This window comes from Polyodon spathula, chromosome 18, assembly GCF_017654505.1.
Source record: "Polyodon spathula isolate WHYD16114869_AA chromosome 18, ASM1765450v1, whole genome shotgun sequence".
Classification (NCBI taxonomy): domain Eukaryota; kingdom Metazoa; phylum Chordata; class Actinopteri; order Acipenseriformes; family Polyodontidae; genus Polyodon; species Polyodon spathula.
In genome coordinates this window covers 24,700,122-24,720,820 of record NC_054551.1, presented here as the reverse complement: position 1 = coordinate 24,720,820, position 20,699 = coordinate 24,700,122, and the positions used below count along the sequence as shown (strand labels likewise).

Here is a 20,699-nt window from a genome sequence, read left to right as displayed (position 1 = left end):
GTTGATGAAAGTATGAGCGGTGCTGATCGTTGTGTAGTTTGTATTTGATAACGTAATGTCGATTTGTATATTCTTGCCCAAGTAGGCTAATGCTACTGTAGTTGGCAACTCCTTTACCCCTATGTCCTGACTGAGTCCGTGCCAAAAGAACAACACCAAGGCTCCCCCACACAAAGTAAAGAAAATAGCATTAACTAATGAGTTTAAAACAATACAGCACAAGAAGAGGAAGAACACCACTGGGGATCGCTAAAGAGTCAGTTTTACGAAGTAAATTTGTGCAGCATATGGGGTGTAGTTTCATCTAGTTTGTAATCCTTTACCTCAATTTTCATTGGTTGTTTTCTGTTTCGACGTCACAGGTCTTTCCCGGCAATTGCGGCCATTTTGTTCATCCGGCTGTTGTCGGGAGGAAAGGGTCTTGTTGAGTTAGAGGAAGAAAGAGGTCATAGCTACATAATAATAATAATAAAAACAATTATAATACATAAACACGCGCAATAGGTTATTTTGTTATTCTATCTGTAATGGTTAGCGAATTTTAATGGCGATTTAGTAAAAACATTGATTTAATTTCTTGGAAATTAAAAAACGTCGGAGAAAGAAACAATATGGCCAACAACACGGTGGTGGCCGGGAATCAACAGCAACAAACCGTGAGCAAACCGGCAGCTTCGGGGAAACACGGCAACGTCCTGCCGCTTTGGGGCAACGAAAAGACAATGAACCTGAACCCCATGATTCTGACAAACGTTCTCTCTTCGCCCTATTTCAAAGTGCAGCTGTACGAGCTGAAAACCTACCACGAGGTCGTGGATGAAATTTATTTCAAGGTAAATTGATATAGATATATAGATATAGATAGATATATATAGATGCATTACTCATTTGTATTTTCGTTTTAATTGGAGAAAATCATTACTATCTGGAATATGTACCAGTATCCCTCGTTTTGTATCTTACGTAGTCAGTTTAGTTTGCGTGAACTGAACTACGTAAGTAGTCGCAATTTCAAATAATAATGGCTGGTGGAGTGCAGCAGGTATAATGTTTACTGTCAGTAGGTTGAAAAACTATGGGTAATTGACACTATCTTGTTCACCCAGCAGTTAGTATTACCTCCTTGTAGTAGTCTCAAGATTTGCGGAAACAAGGCGCTAAACATTCGTCTTGTATTGTTTTTTAAATAAACCACCTAATTTATTTTACAGCGAAACGTTGATTTACAAAAATATCTTTCGTGATTTGAACTCCAGTGTTAAGGTGTACGTCACAGTTGTCTAATTTAAACTCTTCGCCAGTCATAATTAAACTGTAGGCCTATTTGTTTAACATGGTCCAAGATTTGGGGCATGTGGCCTACTGTATGTTGAACAACTTTAGTGATGTAGCCATGCCCTTACAACACTATGCGACACAATTAAAGCAGATTAGGACACTGGAGAAAAGGGAAACATAGCATGTTTGGAATTAAAAGCATGTTTAGATTAAAATCTCCCCATAAGATTTCCAGCCTCTGTTGTATGGTTCGGATTGTTTAGACCAAGTCACTTGTGGGGATTGTAATATCAGTGGTAAGAAGTTGCTTGACATTTGGATAACTTGCATGATATACTGTACTAGTCAGTCTTTTCATTTTCATTTAAAGTAGGAGGCTAGAAATCCTAAGTATAAGGTATGGGGGTCCTCTGGCCAGGACAGGTGCAGGGGGCAACGCCCCCCACCAAAAATGTCAGGATTTTGCAGGGGTTTAAAACTGCATATCCTGGGCCTAACTAGGGACTCAAAATTTAAAATAAGTGTGACTTTGTTCATTTGTTATGATTTTAGGTGTCGAAATTTAAAAGTAAATGTTACTTATGTGTCTATGAAAAAATTACAAAGTTATTTATTTATATTAGAATTTCAAAATCACCAACTTGTCTTGGCACACAGTAAATTTCAAATTATGTAAAGTCTACCTATTTAAGCAAACTGTTTTGTTTTTTGCAATAATTTATTACCCTAAGTGGTGAAAGATAGAACGAGACACCAGTGAAACATAAATTTATATTTCAGACACAAAAGCAAACAATGTCACACAGATACCATGATACCAAGTGAGTCAGAAAAGAAATATGAAGCAATTTCTAACTTAGACATAAGGTAAAAAGCAGTATTAACTGATAGTAAATTTGATTACAGAAAAGGTAAGTCATAAGCTGTTTTATGTTGTCTATTTTTTCACACGCTCAATTTTTTCTTTTGCATTTTATACAAAGAAAAAACAATACCAATTTTACGTTTGTAAAAATATTTAATGGAACCAACCAGCCCTTACATTTATTTTTAGTTATCCAAGATTCTGAGTATACATACTTTCCCATGGCGCCGTTTCTCACTAACTACAGACCGCGAATGTGCAAGTGCATTAATAAATAAATACTTTTTTTTTTAATGCGCTTGCAAGAACTGTGATTTTGAACACTGTATTTTGGTTTTCAGAAGTTTGTTTGTTGCATTTTATGTAAACATTAATGTGATTTCTACAGTAAGTTGTATCTTTCTTTCCTTTTAACATTTTTTTAAATTGTTAGCTGTTGCTTGATTAAAATAAGTAACAGTAAATAATGTATTGGCATTTACTTGAACAACATGGCTTGAAAGTAAAAGGTCAGTACATAAATATCAAGTAATAGGTATATGAAATGGAAATGACTTCTGAAATGAAAAGAATAATGCTGAAACAGAAAATCGCTTTGGTCAACAAGTTACATTTTATATACACACGTGGTTTGGGATATTGCTTATTAATTTTATACAGATTAGCACAAACTGACATACCAGTTCCTTAGGAGATTAGCATTAACTACTGTCGGCAATCAGAAGCTTCCCTTTTTGGCTGGTGCTTGCAGTTTGCCAAAACACTGCAATACACGGCTTACTAGGTTTAATTTGTATTAAAGTGCGACTACTTGCTGTAGAAACCACAATGTTTATGTAGGACCCTGGAAAAGGATAAAAGTTACTGACGTAGATTGTACACACTTTAAGACTTTGAATGTACTGTTGTAGCTCAGTTTTGCCAGAACGTGTCGCCACGAGAGGCAGTCAGATTGATGAGCCAACTATACATCTGGTGAGTGTGTAGGAGTAAAAAGTTTCAGCGTGAAAGGAAATGCAGGTTTAACCCGTTCATTAATGCCTACATTTTTATATTGTGTATCAGTTTGCACCATTCCTTATAGCAGTTATTCAGCAACTGATTATGCAGCAGAAGATCTCACAGGTATATCTTGTAGCTCATATAGTGATATTTTTTGGTTTTTTTAATAGACTGAAATAAAATAGTTATTCACTAATTGTACAGTGCAAATAATCGTTTCCTGAATTAATTTTATATGCTAGGTTTCAGATCAATCTTCTAAGTCACTGCATAAGACATTTTACAATGCTATAATATATACTTACTATTTCATACGCTTAGAATAGACGATCTTGCATAGAAAACTGAGGTTTGTTTTAAAACATTTTTTAATAAAATTTCATAACTGCTGTACGGTTACTCAGGTTTATGATTGTACAGTTAGGCCTTCATCACCAACATCATTTGTAAGCTCAGAACTAATTGGTCCATCGTGATTCACGGTGTTCATGGAAACAACTTGGGGAAACGAAATGCCCACAGAGAAGGAATGTTACTCGACTTGCATACATAGTGAATTGTGGGAACTGCGGCTATTTTACTGGAAGAAAATAAACATTTTGAATACTGTTTACTGGAAAATGCAAGCACTGTAAAAACATTTTGAAATAACTATTTTAGGCGGCTCACATGGCAATTTAGATGGCAATTTAGCCGGCCCCTGGCTGGAAATAAGAAGGCTGCAATTACAGTATTAGTTAGTAGGCAGTAGATACATTTTTTGGTAATATTTGGTGGCATATAGCAGTGTATTCAGAATGAAGTAAAATGACTAGTTGTTGAGTATTCAGCAACAAATGAGCTACTCGTGGCAGCAAAATGATTGCTTACTGTAAAAAATGTCAAAATATCAGTACATTGAGTTTTTTTTTCTTTTTTTATTGATAGGTGACGCACGTTGAACCCTGGGAAAAAGGAAGCAGAAAAACCGCAGGCCAGACTGGCATGTGCGGAGGGGTAAGTAGAAGTACGTGCTTTTTTAATTTCTCGTCTTTTGTGCAGTGTAGGAGTATATATGTATATATATATAAAACCAGTAAGTGCAAATTTTACATTGGAACTGTTATTATACTGTGGTGTTGGTTCAGAATGACACTATTGTATTCGGTGTATTAAGTATAGGTAAGTATTTTTAACAAGATGCTAAATATTTAAATAGTGCAAAGTTTAGACTGTACTCATTTAAATGTTTTTTTTAGGTACGAGGGGTCGGAACTGGAGGCATCGTTTCCACAGCTTTTTGCCTACTGTACAAATTGTTTACACTTAAATTAACTCGTAAACAAGTAATGGGTCTTATTACACACACAGATTCTCCATACATTCGGGCCCTTGGCTTTATGTATATCAGGTATGTAAGCATTTTTCAATTTTTATAGAAGCAGATGATCACCCTAAAAGCATTTGGAATATTAAATTGCAGTATATTGTCTCAGATAAGGGAATCCTTAAAATGGGTGCTAGAAATACTGTGTGTCTGTTTAATGTATGAGAGAGAGAGGGGGATATTGGTTCCTGATCCAAGCTTAATTACATGCTTCCTTCTTGAAGGTACACACAGCCTCCTCCGGACCTCCTGGACTGGTTTGATGCTTTCCTTGATGATGAGGAGGTATGTCGCCAAGGGTAATATTTTTTTCCTTTTCAGTTTTGTATTGGCTTTCAGAATGAATCCTCAAGTTAATAGTTTCTTATTTTCTATCAACATTGTGATGAATATTGCTGATTTTCACCTTTGCCTTCATTTGGCTTAATTTGGTTTTCATTTAGTGAACTTCTAGACCTAATCCGCTTTGTAAATAGTCACCTTTATTTAAAAATCAAAAGGAAAGTTTAACCCTTTGCTGCCTAATCAGAATTCCCAAATTTGGACATGAACATGTTGTATTTTATTGCTTGCTTGGTAACCTTAAATCAGAATTTAAAACCCAATATATTAATAGAAAGGTCTGAAGTAGCTGCTTCCAGTGATATAATATGTTAACTGGTGGAATATAAAAAAATAACTAAGCCACGGCCCCATAAAAAAATCAAAAAATTAATAAAATGCAGTTGTTTATTATTATTATTATTATTATTATTATTAAAAGCATTTCTTACATTTACTCAAGTGGAAGAAAAGCACACTATTTTCAGCATACACTAAAAGAAATAAGCATGCAGCAAACACTAATCGCATTACTATATTATTACATTCAAATGTTATAGAAAAAAGTTAAATGCAACCACAAATAGTAAAAACAAGTATGAAAAGCTATTATGTAAAGCAGAATATCGTAGCCTGCATGTTGTGACCACGGCAAGTAAAAAATAAAGTATATATTCAGCAGAAGAAAAAGTCGATAGAAAAAAATAACTATGATGATAAAGCAATACATGTAGTAAAGTAAAACCAATTTTGCATGTGAAATGCAAGTTATTGCAGTCAGTGCAAGAATATATATATATATAATATATATAAAATCACAAAAACATTTAATATTACATATTGAATTGAAATACATATTTAATTACAAGTTCAGGGGATAATTATCATCAAAAACAGCCGTAGATGAGACGTTTGCGTTATCTTCGTGCTATGTTTACATGGCATATCTTGAACTTCCTATGTAACTCGGCTTCAAAAGTTGGTGCTGCCGATCGCATTTGCTGTACATGACTTTCTTGAAGTGTTCTTGAAAATACACAGAGGAAAACATGGTTTTTTTGTTTCTAGGGCCTAGGTATACTCAATAACAAGCTTAAGAAAGACTGATTTGATTACTACACGGCTTATTGCTGTGAGACATCACAATGGAGTTTTTTCGGTTCTCAGGCACCGAAATTAGAACGGTCCGACAGCAAAGGGTTAATCTGCAGACTTGCACATTTTAGAAGATGGAAATGTACATTTGGTAATTATGGTACTTGTTTATTGAAACATACCTAAATAGCATATACCCTGCTTCCGTAAAAGCATTAAACATAGTGGTAAGTAGCAGTTAAGTTAGTGGTTGTATAAATAACCTATTTTAATTACCATTTTTTCCATAATACAAATTGCACCACCAGTGTCTGACTGGATAGCTTCACAAATGGGCTGTTTAGAGAAGTATTGTTAATTGATTCATTGACATTGTTTATTCAGAGGGGGTTCAGCAAACCAGAATAAGGAGCAGTTTATAAAGTCACACTTTCTTTTTTCTAAGCTGTGGCATTTAGGATGCAGTACAGTATAAGCTGGCTAGACACATTTCTAGGTGAAACCAATGAAGAGTAATTTTCTTGTTTTTAAAAAAAAAAACAAAAAAAAAAAACACCCAATTGCATCCTACACTGTGTAACATTGTGTTTCAAACAAGGACCCCTGAGTCAAATGCTTATTCCTAATTGCTTATGCCTCAAGTATAGAAAATGGCTATTATTCCACAAAAACTTTGCTTATGTGACAGGACTGTGATATTTTGAAACCTCGACTATTTAAAACTTTATAAACTATAAAGGTTCCTTTGGTCTGCGAATTTGTGTCTTTTCGTTCACAAAGTCAGAAAAAAACAACATATGAATCCAAATTAACATATAATACTATAGTATTTATACTACAGTAATACAAAAATGACTACAAAAGATTTAGAAGTGAGTAGTTTTTCGAGATGTACGATTATATTGTCAATCACTTTCACGAATCAGCCCCCAAATGTAGTCTCCCATAATGTTCTCGTTATACTGTCCTTGGTAACGGCGTTCAAAGCCCAGTCTATCCTGGTGGAAGAGCTCGCCTTGCTCCTCCGAGTACGCTCCCATGTTTTCCTTGAATTTGTAAGGATGAGCATCAAGGATATGGACTTTGAGGGACCTCCTTCAGCCCATTGTGCCGTAGTTCTTCACCAGAGTCTCAACCAGCTCCACATAGTTTTTGGCCTTGTGATTGCCTAGGAAGCCCCGAACCACTGCGACAAGCTGTTCCAAGCCGCTTTCTCCTTACTAGTGAGCTTCTTGAGGAATTCATTGCACTCCAGGATCATCTTTATCTGTGGTCCGACGAAGACACCGGCTTTGACCTTTGCCTCAGACAGCTTAGGGAAGAAGTCTTGAAGGTACTTGAAGGCTGCCGACTCCTTATCTAGAGCTCTGACAAATTGTTTCATAAGGCCCAATTTGATGTGCAGTGGTGGCATCAGCACCTTCCGGGGGTCCACCAGTGACTCCCACTTGACGTTGTTCCTCCCCACAGAGAACTCGGTCCGCTGTGGCCAGTCCCGCCTGTGGTAGTGCGCCTTGGTGTCCCTGCTGTCCCAAAGGCAAAGATAGCAGGAAAACTTGGTAAAACTGCCTTGGAGACCCATCAGGAATGCCACCATTGCAGCCTCTTGATGCCATCTCAGAAAAATGCAGATATGTATCCACTTAGGCAGCTAGAACTAAACTGAACTGGTGGGCTTAAGGCCCCTGTATTTATACTACTATTTATATTACTGGAAAATTCTAGAAGTTACTCCAAGTTTACTCAGCACTGAATATATCTGGAATGTTCTGGAAAATAGGTAAATTTCAAAATATCACTGTCCTGGTCACAGAAGCAAAGTTTGTGGGGAATAATAGCCATTTTCTATACTTTTGAGGCATAAGCAATTAGGAAATAACACTTACTACCCAGGAACCAAAAAATAAATAAAAATTTGTTACACAGTGTAATACTAGGGTTTTTTTGTTTGTTTTTTTACTTTTGTTGGGGAAGGGAGTGATACCTGAGATCTTTTTTTTTCCATCACTTTTTTCTGTAGATAAAATATAATTTAACATTCTGCCAGTTGGTTAACTTCCATGTTTTCTTCTTTAGATCTCCCTTGTGCAGCAGGTGAATTGGGAATTGTATCTCAACACTGCTGGTTTGTGTGTGTGAGTCCAAGCAGCTGTTTTACATTCAGATTGTTATTTTCCATGTAGCTGGTTTTAAGTCACTCTTCCTGTGTGCTTGCACTGTAGGTTTGGGCCTGACAATAGCTGACTAACATGTCCTGAACTGTGAGATGACATAGCAAGAAGGAGATCATGCGGTAATGACCCTTTTCAAAGATGGTCATTAAGGAATCTGCTTTTTAAAACAGTAATCGAACCTCATGCTTCATGGCAGTTGGTTTGCTATTGTATCCAAGTGTGTTATAACTATCAAAAGGAGCATATATTGTCACAGTTACAGAAGAAAAGTGTCTTGGAAAATGTAAACACATTTTCAAGACGAGTCACTCCAGTCTAAACAGCACTATGGCAGGTTAATTCCTTTTATTGACCCTAAGCTTCATGGAAACAGAGGTGAACATTGGTACTGTGTATTACAATATTGTCATCACATTTTAAAGTAAATGATGACTCTGCTTTTAAGGAAGTAGGACAACGAACAATTAGTGAAGAGGTGAAGAATATTTTCACATATAAACGTACACGTGAAAAGATATTTCTTGATGTATGAAAACATTATCACACAATGGAACCAGAATGTTCACAGTTTAACTTTTTGCTTTGGACGCACCACAATCATACGAGGGAATCCTCTTGCTGTTATACTCAACTTCCAAATTGCAGTGCATTTAATGAACATTATGTAGTTCATGTGGTTCTTAAGTGAAGATGTCATGAAAATAAAGCTTGTTTCGTGAAAGTGCTGGTTATTTTGTGGTATTAACAAGATGGGCTGGTGTTTTCTCTTCCAGGAGCTTGATGTAAAGGCTGGTGGAGGCTGTGTTATGAATGTTGGAGAAATGCTACGCTCTTTCCTCACAAAACTTGAGTGGTTTTCAACACTCTTTCCAAGAATTCCAGTACCAGTTCAGAAGATGATTGACCAGCAAATGAAAAACAGACCAAGAAAAAATTTGAAAAAGGATGATAAAGAGGAAGCAGAAGAGCAGGAAAAACATGCAGAACGCAGACGATCAAGGTAGGGTTGAATTGTGATTTTATTTTGTAAGGCTGAGGCGATGCATTGTATCATTTTACAACTATTGATAGTCAAGCCTGTGCATTGTTTTTGTGTAAAGGGTTTAAGCAAAGAAAAGCTTTTATTTTTTTTATAAAATGTGGAAACTGTCATTATTTTTTGCATTAAGAGCAGAGCAGCTCTGCTCCCCTCAGGTCTGACTTGCTGAATCTGCGTGCGATTGAGTTCACCTTCTCCGCCCTGCCCCGTGAGTGTTTTCTGATGGTATGAAAAGTAAAGAAAGTAATGTTTGGGATACTCTGGTAACACAACTAATTTGCAAGACCATTTAGAGATGGAGAGGTCGCACTAGCCTTTGAAAATGTGCATTTGTAAAAAGCATACCATCTCAATGTCTGCGTTTTCAACCATATCATCTGCGTTTTGACATATTGTATTAGCATAGTTACGTTATTTTCCAGTGTAACTATTTCAGATTATCGAAGTTAACATGCAAAACAGTACGCATTATAAATAATGGTAGTAGAAACAGACAGACAAGCTTATCATAACACGTTTTCTTTTGAAAAATCCCCATTCGCAGCGTAAAAATCAGTGTTGTTGAACATGTACCAGTGTGTCTGCGGGTAGCTGTCAGCATCATAACTATTTACGGTTTTACTGTTTTAAAAGTTATTTTATAAATGTTCCTTTTATCACCCAAATACAAAAAATGGCTCATGCTCTTTCCAAATCAAAGTCTTAATTCCCAGGAGCTTCCATTTAAAATTGTCATGGTTTTTGTTGATCTTCAAGAGTGGTCTGCACTCTGCTCTGACAGCTAAAACCCTGTTCTACTGGTACACAAGGTACAGGTATCATAATTGCAATTGCTGCAAGCTTTGCGAAAGCAGGGAAGATGTCGGAATAGTTCAATAGAGACCCAGCAGGTCTTAACCATGATAATTGAGCATGTTTTACTTGTCCAAATTCTTAGCTGAGTCAACAGGTAAGATGCTCTGATACAGATTAGCGAGTCGCCACTGGAGACGTGCGCAGTGCTATATGGGATACTGAGAGCTATGCTGGGTTTTTTTTTTTTTTTTTTTTTTTGAGGATGCAGGGACTAATAGAACCATTTTTACATGTTTCATTGCATAAAACTACTTCGTAATATAAACAATTATTGGATAGAGATGAAAAGGGCAAATGTTTTATTTTACATCTGTTTTAGAAACACACTGATACTGTTTGTGTTATTAATGTCCTGCGTAGTTTTCTTTTGATTGTTAGTCTGACTGGTTATGGATTTAAACAAATTATTATTATTATTATTTTTGGGGTTTTTTGGGGAGGGGCGGGGGGGGATTTTGCTTTGACACCCAACTGGTACTAATCAACATGAATAAGGTAAATAAATAAATAAATCTAATATGCATCATAGTTTTTAAAGCGTTACTTGCCATGTTACACAGTAATCCAAAGCTCCACATGTTTTTCTGCTTGAGCATGAATTCAGTATTTTATTGCAAGTCTTTAGCTATTTTAAGATAATGTACCAGTTAACTTATGATTGCAAATACCTATACTTTTCAAAGTTGTTAAGTTCCTTTTTTATTTTTGCTTCAGATCTCCAAAAAGATCTGATAGTCCTCGAAGATCTCCAAAACGATCCAGAAGTCATAGTCGTCATAGAGATGGACATGGATCAACCAGCTTTGATCGGGAACTGGAGAGAGAAAGGGACCGGCAGAGAAAAGAACGTGAGGGAAAAGACAAAGATAGAGACAGGGTGGACAAGGAACGCCACCGCTCTCGAAGCCCAGAGCGAGCAGTGGAACGCAGACGCAGCCGGAGTAAGGAGAAGCACAGAAGCCTTAGCAAGAGCCGGGACAAAAAGAATGACCGGAAAGAAAGGGAAAAGGAGAATGAGAAGAGCAAGAAGAAAGAGCGGGGTTATGATAAAGAACGTGGAAGTGAGAGGGACAGAGAGAAAGAAAGAAAACCTAAAGATGAAAAGGAAGAAAAGAGGCATAGAGATGACCGTAAAGTTAAAAGGCATAGTAGAAGCCAAAGTAGAGAGCGAAAACGCAGAAGCCACAGTAAAAATGATGGCAGCAAGCGAAGCAGGAGTAAAAGCAAAGAGAGGTCTAATAAACACAAATCTGAAAAGTCAAACAAGCGCAGCAGGAGTGGAAGCAAAGAGAGGTCTAATAAATACAAAACTGAAAAATCAAACAAACGCAGCAGGAGTGGAAGCAAGGGAAGAACAGACGGTGATGAAAAGTCAAAGAAAAGAAACCGCAGTCATAGCAAAGAGAGATCGCACAAGCGCAGCAAAAGCACAGAGCGACCTCATAGGAAGGAGCACAGTGACGGCAAGGACCATTCAAGCAAACATGAACGTAGGAGAAGCCAAAGCACAGAGCGAGCGGAACGGCTTTGAGGAACCAGAGTTGATTTTGAAGTAAAATGTTTGTTTTTATTATTTTTTCAAATCTTTGTTAAATGGAAGTTTATGCTAAACGTGCATAATCATTCATATGTCCCTCTAGTTTGCGTATTTCATTTCCTTTTAGTAGGGAAGTGCTTTTGTAATTTTCACTGTCCATTGTAGCTATTGTTTAATTTTTTTTTTTTTTTTATTATTTTAATGTTCCACAATTTATTCTGTACATATGTTCTGAGAATGTTTTAATTCATATGAAGCAACCACCAGAATGCATTTGTATAAGGCAATACATTGCCCGAAATTATGTGCTCTGTGTTTTGGTTAATTGCTTTGGTGCAATTTTTTTCTAATAAAACATTTATTAAAGAGATTAAAATGTGTTTGTGTTTGAATGTTGAATGGTTTAGACCAGAGAATGAAATTGATATGAATAATTACACATGCATGTGGTGTTTTTATTCCTGATTTAACAATTAAAGATTATACCTTGGAAACCACTAGCTTTATATTTTCTTTGGGAAATGTGATACGTGCCTTGTCAACATTAAATATAAATAAACAGCTCAGGAATTAGTAAATTGAGGACTTGCTTTGTAAGCAAGGGTAAATAAATGAAGTGCAGCTTGCATTTGGAATATTTGGCACATTCAGTTCCAACTATTCAAAATGCTGGTGTTAAGTGGGAAGTATAGAATATTCTAAATATCTACAGTGCACTAGGAAAACTAAATATACAGGACAGAGGGAGGTATTCTTCATCACACACTTGTTTTCAATGACCTTCAATCTCAATAATACTCTTCAAATTGGAAAACAAGTTTGGAACAAATAGTAGTGATACCCACTTTTAAGAATCAGGTAAAAGGAAGACTTTGACCACCATCTTTTTGTACTTTAAGAAAATTATTTAACAGTAATAATCTTCAGCGACAATCTTTATTGTAAGTAAATGTAATAAAATCAAGCTTTTTATTCATATTATTACTACACAAGTATAAAATGGTAACCTACTTAAATAATATTATTTCTGTTTATAGCAAATAGCCTACTTTATAGACCAAGCATAGACAGTCCAGCAGCAGTTGGGGAAACACAAACAACATAGTATAAAAATGTATAATAAATTCCTATATTGAAAACTAAAAAAAAAAAAAAATCAACATAAATGTACTATAGATTAAACATCTTGTTTTATATTTGACCATTTAAAAATTATTTCCAGTACTTGAGTAATAAATTCACAGGTTACAAACACAAGAAAACAGGTTACAATCTTAAATCCCCAGCAGAAGATTGATGCAGAATATTGGTTATAACTGTGCAAGAGTCTGTAATGGTGATGTGTAATCTGTGAAATAAAAATATGAAAATGTTAGGGCACATTCATACAATTCTAACACAATTGCAGTGTGTGAATTTAGTTTTACAGTAGTGTCTGCTAAAATTCTTCAGATATGCATGTTTTGATATGTGTGTAACTTGGGTTTTCAATTTAATATTTGGTGAAAACTCCAAAGAGCAAAACTGAAAACCAGGGTTTATGTAAAATCTAGATGTGAATACCTGTGGTGATCAAGACTGGATCAGAGTATTGGCTACTTCTGTTGTTGTCCTTTGCTGAGACCCTTATACTATATTGTGTCAAAGGCAGAAGACCAGTAACCTTTGCACTTGAACCCTGTACAGACTGCACAAGCGGTTTGAATGGTTTGGTTTCAGTGACTTTGACAATCAGGACGTAGTAAGTGGCACCCTCGACTGGTGTCCACTCCACATGCAGTGTGTCCCCAGTCACGTTGACAACATGCACTTCAGGCGCTAACAGGTCACCTGAAAAATAAGACGGAGACTCCTGAAAAAATAGTCTTCTGGAAAGGGCTGAACTGTGGTATAGTATTTCTCAACAATTCACAAAAAAGAAAATAGGCACAAGCTATTGTACATGAGGGGTGACTAAAAGTGTTAACATTTTTAATTAACAAAACAAGTCATGTGCTTTCTTAACTTGTATGGTTCTTTTTTTAGTTAATGATGAACATTTGACCTGATAGACTTTTATCAGCACTTTGATAGAACACATTTCAGTGAAAAAAAAAATCCATAAATGTACCTTCATAAGTTCCAGTAACTTCAGTTAGATCTCTTCTTTTGCGTTTTAAATGAGTGTCTACAGTAAATAATAAAAACAAACATTGCATTTACTGTCTGTGTATATGTCTCTAAAAGCTATTGATTTACACTGTGCTACCAAATGTCAAAAATCTGTATAAAGGATATCCTCATTTAAGGACTGTCTTGTTTATTATCTCCACCGGTCAAAACCAGCTGAAAGACAGTGTATAAAAAGGGCCAACAAAAAAGTTTGGATCCACTTGCTCTTAAGTAAATCTGCAACTAATCCCAGGAACAATTAGATACATGTTTGTTTTTTTTAAAGCCACTGACCTTGAACAAGAATTTCCACACTTGGTTCACTTTCTCCAGCAGAATTAACAGCAGTAACCTCAACTGTGTCATTTTGCTTCTTTGGTACAGTACATGAACAGTGTGATGTTCTGCAGAGCTCAGTTCTTTGTGCTTTGGAGCTATACACTACATATTCCGTGGCGTGAACTGATGCATTCCATGAAATGTTCCATGAAGTGCCTTCTGTGTAAAATGTAACACCCTTTGGGGGACAGGGAACTGAAAAACACCATAAACAATGAAGAAGAAAAATACAAAACAAGTCCCTTATGCAACTATAACAGGCATTAGCAGGCAGTAATTCACTAAGATAGACTGTAAATGGGCTGAATGTTTTGTGGAAAACTACTGAATATTCGCTTCATACAGAGTCCTCCAGTCCATATTTGTATGATATAGTTTTAGTATAAGGCTCATATTTACGGAACTTTTTCACAATTGGGAACTTCTCACAAAAAATATAATTTGTCATTTTAATTCAGTTAATGAAAACAGTCCCAAAGGTGCACCAGAAACCCAAACCCACCCTTGGTTACCTGCAAGACCTTGAATGGGAAGACTGGGGTATCCGATCCCTGCTGAGCTCCTGGAGGTGACAGTCACGTTGTAGGTAGAGCTACATGGCACCGGGATGAAGAAGTATGTGGCTGTGGTCCAGTGGGAGGTCAGGATGAACTGGGCCTGGGGGTCGTCTTCGATCAGTCCGCGCATCTCCACCAAGTACTCCACCCCGACACACTGGACTGCACTCCACCACACCTTTGCCTCCTGAACTGCATCCGCCAAGAGCAGCAGTGACAGCGCCACACTCTGCGGTGGGCAGGGGACTGGGGGAAGACATTCAATTAAAGACTTGACCATGGTTCTGCAGGGACATAGAAACAGTCCCCCCACCCAGTCTTTCTATAATAACTGCTCCTAATGTATCGCCTCTAAAAATGCTGACTCAGCCCTCAACCATTGCTGATTAGTTTTGGCCATCTCCTGCGTCTGTTCTCACCCAGGGGTTTCTCTGGTTCTGTCAGCAATCTCCAGGTATTGGGCACCCCAGGGAAAGAACGAGAGGCTAAAGGCTTTACTCATTGCATTCTCACGTTGCTGATCAAAACATGATTCACATGTTGGGATTATCTACCTAGCTGCTTTGCTGGTTACTAATTTCCTATTCCAAATTTGTTTGTAATAAAATAATTTAACTTATCATCTCTGTGTATTAACTGCCTTGCTATTTTTTGCCCTACCAGTGATATATAATCCAAAGGTCTTGGCATCTAAAACACATTATGTGAGTACCACCAAGCTAAGGGTGTTACCTGCCCCAGCGATGACCGGCACACCAAACGAGCTGTAACAGACACCATTAGAAGCTGTCACAGTGAAATTGTATTTGGTGCCACAAGTCAACCCGTCTATGGTGCAGCCAGGTTCTTGGGAACTGCAGGATAGTTTTTCTCCATCACTTGCAATGGCAGAAACAAAGTATTCCAGGCTTCTGTTGCTTTGATCCCAGGACAGGAGAGCAGAATTTGTAGCACACTGCATTTGTACAGTTAAATTATCCGGCACACAGGGAACTGTGATGTAAAAAACAGAACAGGAAAATTAGTCTGGATAGCACTTTGTAATAGGGGTCTTTAATTTATTATAAACAGTGTGACCATTGTTCCAAGCCCAAGAGTTGTAGAAAGTCTTTTCTTTACCTGTGTTAAAAGTAATCTCTTTGCTTGCATGACTCATACAGGTTTCATCTCCAGCTGTTACAGAGACAGTGTAGAGCTGGCCACACTGCAGGTCTTGAAGTGTGCAGTTTGGGTGTGATGAGTTGCACAATACTTTGCTCCCATTGCTCCCTGTGGCTGTCAGCAGATAGAACTTTGTGCCAAAGCTGGGGCTCCAGTGTACTGTGACAGCATGACTGTTGCAGTCTAGGGAAACAGCGATCTCTTGTGGAGCACAGGGGGCTACATTTTCAAGGCAAAACAGCAAGTTAGACACTGAGGTCTAACACAGTATTAATACCACCTTGCTGTAGCACTGCGTTAGTTCTACAGAAATTATGCACATTATTTTTTGCTAATTCCACATCAAAGTTTTTAAATAAAAGGTACCTGTTTGGATTTTATACGGTGGGCTTCTCTGACTGCTGCACTTATCAGAGGAGGAGGCAATGATGATGGTGTATATGACACCACAATGCACATTCGTCAGGTCACAGGATGCCTCTGAGCTGTTGCAGGAGTGCATGTTCCCATCACTGCCTTCTGCAGTAGCAATGTACATCCGACTGCTCTCAGTATGGTCCCACATCACTTTCAATATGTTACTGTTACACTGGGTCTCAGCAGTCAAATTGTGCAGGGTACAGGGAGCTAGGGGGAAACAGGTGCATTGTAGCAGTCACGTGTGGACCATTTCCATTAAATGTTAGCCAACGTAGTTCAGGGGGTGTTGAGCAGGAGGCTTCCAATTTCCTGTCAATTAGTACCTATTTTCTATTTAAGCCCTGATCACAAGCACCTTCGCTGTCTAGTGTTTCGTTTTCCTCCTCCTCCTCTCTCCTCCACCTTTTCATACATGCCTTCGCATCGGTCGTCTCTGGGGTGCAAGTGAGTCTCACTTCCCCGACTTCAGGGCTCAGCATCAGCCTCCCTTTACCTTCAGCAGGGTTCTTACCATGCGAGTCAGAGCGGACCCTCAGCCACCCTCTGTCGTTTTGCAGCTCCTGCGCTTATCTTACCTCATTCAAGGCTCTATTCTATACTCTGCTTCAATTTGGGACATGGCTACTCTGTGCTCGAGTCCCATACTAACCTCTATGCCTTGTCCTTATTTCAGGTCCCAGGCAGCTTGAAGTCTCAGCCAATTGGGGGTCTAACGAGCACCCCTTTATAGAAGTCTCAGATGCTGGGTACCTCTCGCTCTCTCTATCTCCTTTCGTGTCCCGGTCTACCAGGACCGACTTCTTCCCGAGGGGCGGCTCCCCGAATCATAACCCTCTGTGGCAAAGTGCCTGCCCCTGTGTGTATTTTGTGTTAGCTGTTGTGTGTTAATGTTGGTGTATAGTCATTGGTACACGGGATATAAACGGGTCTGTGTAACACGAGTGTTTAAAATGTATATTTGTATTTAGGCACAAGGATTGCACAGCACTTCACGTGCAAGTAAAAAGTAATAATATGTGAGCACGGGGAATTGCACTTTATTAATTCACGTGCAGTTGTACCGAGACTCCAATTGAATGATTGATTAGCAATCAAGTCTTGGTACAGCTGCATAAAAACTGCATGTTTTCACCCACTCAGGGTTGTGTGTTCAGTGAGTGGAGAACAGGATTGGAGACGGAGGTAATAGTGATAAATTGTAAGAATAATAGTTAAAATATCTGCTCACCCTGTTTTGTGTAGTGTTAGTCCATTTTTGTTTGTCTATTTATTTTGGTGAATGTGCCGTGTCCTGTTTGTGTTTGTTACAACTGTTTATTTTCTGTTCTGTTTATTTATTAAATGCTGAGCAAAAGCATTCGCTCAGCTCCACCAAACTCCACCTCTCTGTCTTTTTATGTCCTGCTTCTGGTCTGACGTCACCCACTCCGGCATTCTTTGTGACACCCTTGTATGTGTTTTCGGTTGCTGGGTCCTTTGCCCCTGGGATGTGATGGCATCGTTGCCCTCAGTCAGTGACCATCTTTCTATCCTGTTTCGGTTGCTGGGTCCTCTACCCCTGGTTTGTGTTGTCATCGTCGCCCTCAGTCAGCGATCACTTTCTATTCTAGTTTCCATGTCCGACTACTAGAGTCAGGGCCTCGCCCGCTCCTCAATCCTAAGTCCAGTCCTTTCTAGCCTGCACTCTGTCCTACTAACTGCTCCTTTCTGCTTCTTCTGCCCTATCCTTACACCCCCAGCTCACGCCCCGTTAATAAAAAATAAAGGAGATTCCCTGACTCTATTTTCCAAGTGGGCACACATCTACACAGGTGACTTAGATTGGGTACCTGTTTCGATGTAGATGGTGTTGCTCTCCAGGCTGGTACAGTCCTTGTTAAATGCGATCACAGTGAAGCTGTATTTGATCCCGCACTGCAGATCAGGGATGTGGCAGGTGGTGTTTGCCGTCGTGCAGAAAGATTGAAGTTCTCTGAGGCTCACTGCAGTCACAGTGTACAGCTCAGCTCCTTTACTGGGATCCCACTCCAACCAGGCTGCATTCGTCACGCAGTCCAGATAGCCATTTAGATTCTTAGGCGTGCACGGAGCTGGAATGCAACAGAATCTCATTAAGAGGTCAATCTAATGCTCTTTTTAACAATTGACTAATAGGCTATCATGGATTCAAACTATTAACCAAATGACATAAAAAAATCCAATGTCAATTATTTTTGGAATTACCTAAAATAATTTACCTCTGCAGTACTACTCCCTCCAAATAGAAGAGGGGCAGTTTTGGGACATGGCTGGTGTATTTAATTTCTCTTATTACAGATGTTAAGATAAACACTATTGAGAAGATATATTTCTCTTGACAACCCTATCTATATTCCTTTCCTAATAAAAACTATTAGTTACCTGATGAAATTGCAGATGCTTCACTTGGCGCACCAATACATTCTCCATTGAAGGAGGTAACTGTAACAGTGTAAGTCGTGCCACAGAGCAGCTCAGTCATGAAACAGTTTGTATCGTCTGTGTCACAGGAAAAGACATTGCCATCGCTGGCGGCCACCTGTGCTGTATACGAGTTGGCACTCGGGACAGCATCCCAGCTGACAAACATTATCCCTGAATCACAGTACATGTTTATACCCAAATGTTGAGGGGGGCAGGGGCCTGGAAATAGCAGACATATTGAAAAAAGATATGATGAACAGCATTGCTTACTGTATAAAGCTATGGCAACACAATCTCAAAAAAGCATGTCATGTAAGAAACAAATGATATGTGAGCACTTGAACAATGTCAAAAGGCTGGAACCAAATCCACAATCTCTTGCATGTATCGTAGTATCTTGTGACTATAATCTGAGACATCGTTTGCTGCTTCATTTTTTTTTATACAGCTTTGTTTTTACCTGTTTTGAATTCGGCACTCATGCTTTGAATGCTGTTGCAGGTATCATCCAGTGCAAAGACAGACACGCTGTACATCTGCCCACAGTGGAGCTCCGCAAGATCACAGAATGTTTCAGTGGTATTACAGGACGCTATGTGTCCATCGCTGACTTGTCCTATTACTGAGTATGAGACTGCTCCAGCACTTTTCTCCCAGGACACTGAAGCAATGTTAGAGTCACACTGCAGAGACGTTCTAACATTCTTTGGTGGACATGGGGCTGTGGAAGAAAAATAATGAATTACAAAGAAAACACAGCAATATTTACCTAATTTAGATGTTGCAAAATAGCAAAAACATAGTTGTGTACGTCAATCCAGTATTGCAATTTGACTTTTTATTCATCTCAGCTCTGAATGCCTTTTTTTTTTTTCATAATGTTTTCATAGCATATAGTGTTCAGGTTCATTCCATATATTCCATTAAAGACTGTACAGACCGGCTTGCAGATCAGATGAAGTCTGTATGCTGTCACACTCTCCATCCAGGACTGTCACAGTGAAATTGTACATCTGCCCACAGTGTAAATCTTCCAGCTCACAGTTCGTGAGACTTGTGTTACACGATGCAACGTGCCCATCAACACCCATTGCCATTACGCTGTAATAATTGGCTCCTTCTGATGGCTCCCAGGACACAGAGCCAGTGTTGTTGGCACACTCCAGATGAGCTGAGACGTGCTGAGGAATACAAGGAACTGCAAACATACAAAAAAATGTTTAATTAATGAAACTGCGCAGCAAACGCATGCAAAAGTAAAACACTAGTACATCTTCAAGAGTTCTTATAGGGGCTCCCGAGTGGCGCATCTGGTAAGGGCACTCCGCGTGGAGTGCAGGATGCTCCCTATAGCCTGGAGGTCGCCGGTTCGGGTCCAGGCTGTTCCACTGCCAGCCATGGACCCAGGCACTGCCCCGGGGGGAGGGCTTAGGTCAGCCAGGGTGTCCTTGACTCACCACGCACTAGTGACCCCTGTAGAGTGGCCACGGTTCTGTTGGCATGCCTGTGAGCTCCCCGGAGCTGCGTGGTCCTCTGACGCTGTAGCTCCGGGGTGGTTACATGGCGGGCCTGCAAAGTGAAAAAAAAGAAGCGGACGGCTGACGGCACACGTTTCGGAGGACGCGTGTGTCCGTCTTCATCCCTCCCAAGTCAGCGCAGGGGTGGCAGCGATGAGCCGGATTGAAATCATTTAAAATTTAAAATCTAAAAACAGTGCTAAGCTTCATTTGATTCCAAATGTATCTTTCTGGTACCTGTATTGAACGAACAGGAGCTGCTTTCAATACTGGTGCAGGTGTCATCTGCAGATGTAACCGTCAGGCTGTAGCCATGGCCGCAGAGCAGATCAGAGAGCTCACATGTCGTGTGTGTGGTGTTACATGAAGATGAATATCCTCCACTCCCTTGAGCAGTCGCAGTGTATGATACGGCCCCCTTGCTGTCTTCCCAGGACACGGACACAATGCCAGTTTCACAGTCCACGTGTGCACCCACGTACTTTGGAACACAAGGCACTGAAGAAAAGAAGCATAGCATCATTACATATGTTCCTCTAAATTTAAAAAAAAAATTAAAATGTGAAGGGCTTTAGTAAGA

The 20,699-nt window shown here is 38.9% G+C and overlaps 2 protein-coding genes across 4 annotated transcripts in view; one reads left to right on the top strand and one right to left on the bottom strand.

The window, feature by feature from the left end:
• The first annotated feature begins 375 nt into the window (after window positions 1–375).
• Window positions 376–11,902, top strand: LOC121330799 (pre-mRNA-splicing factor 38B-like). 3 transcript variants are annotated; one of them, XM_041277590.1, is made up of 6 exons: window positions 376–833; window positions 4,073–4,141; window positions 4,384–4,535; window positions 4,736–4,796; window positions 8,875–9,101; window positions 10,710–11,902. In XM_041277590.1, the coding sequence occupies exons 1-6, from the start codon at window positions 612–614 to the stop codon at window positions 11,524–11,526; spliced, it is 1,548 nt and encodes a 515-aa protein (XP_041133524.1). In that variant the 5' UTR covers window positions 376–611; the 3' UTR covers window positions 11,527–11,902. The 3 variants fall into 3 exon arrangements, with proteins under 3 accessions (XP_041133524.1, XP_041133526.1, XP_041133527.1); XM_041277592.1 differs by lacking the exon at window positions 376–833 and adding an exon at window positions 8,004–8,062 and having other exon boundaries at window positions 4,071–4,151; window positions 4,384–4,810; XM_041277593.1 differs by lacking the exons at window positions 376–833; window positions 4,073–4,141 and adding an exon at window positions 8,004–8,062 and having other exon boundaries at window positions 4,195–4,810.
• The window catches only part of LOC121330711, a 29,889-nt gene continuing 20,898 nt past the window's right edge, over window positions 11,709–20,699 (bottom strand). Inside the window, exons 40-52 of the mRNA XM_041277434.1 lie at window positions 20,357–20,617; window positions 19,543–19,800; window positions 19,063–19,323; window positions 18,561–18,821; window positions 17,990–18,250; window positions 16,107–16,367; window positions 15,699–15,959; window positions 15,312–15,572; window positions 14,535–14,825; window positions 13,978–14,217; window positions 13,643–13,699; window positions 13,096–13,362; window positions 11,709–12,880 (exon numbers count right to left, since the gene is read on the bottom strand). Of these exons, the coding sequence (XP_041133368.1) occupies window positions 12,843–12,880; window positions 13,096–13,362; window positions 13,643–13,699; window positions 13,978–14,217; window positions 14,535–14,825; window positions 15,312–15,572; window positions 15,699–15,959; window positions 16,107–16,367; window positions 17,990–18,250; window positions 18,561–18,821; window positions 19,063–19,323; window positions 19,543–19,800; window positions 20,357–20,617 (2,978 nt within the window). The 3' untranslated portion in view covers window positions 11,709–12,842. The remainder of the gene's footprint in view (window positions 12,881–13,095; window positions 13,363–13,642; window positions 13,700–13,977; window positions 14,218–14,534; window positions 14,826–15,311; window positions 15,573–15,698; window positions 15,960–16,106; window positions 16,368–17,989; window positions 18,251–18,560; window positions 18,822–19,062; window positions 19,324–19,542; window positions 19,801–20,356; window positions 20,618–20,699) is intronic.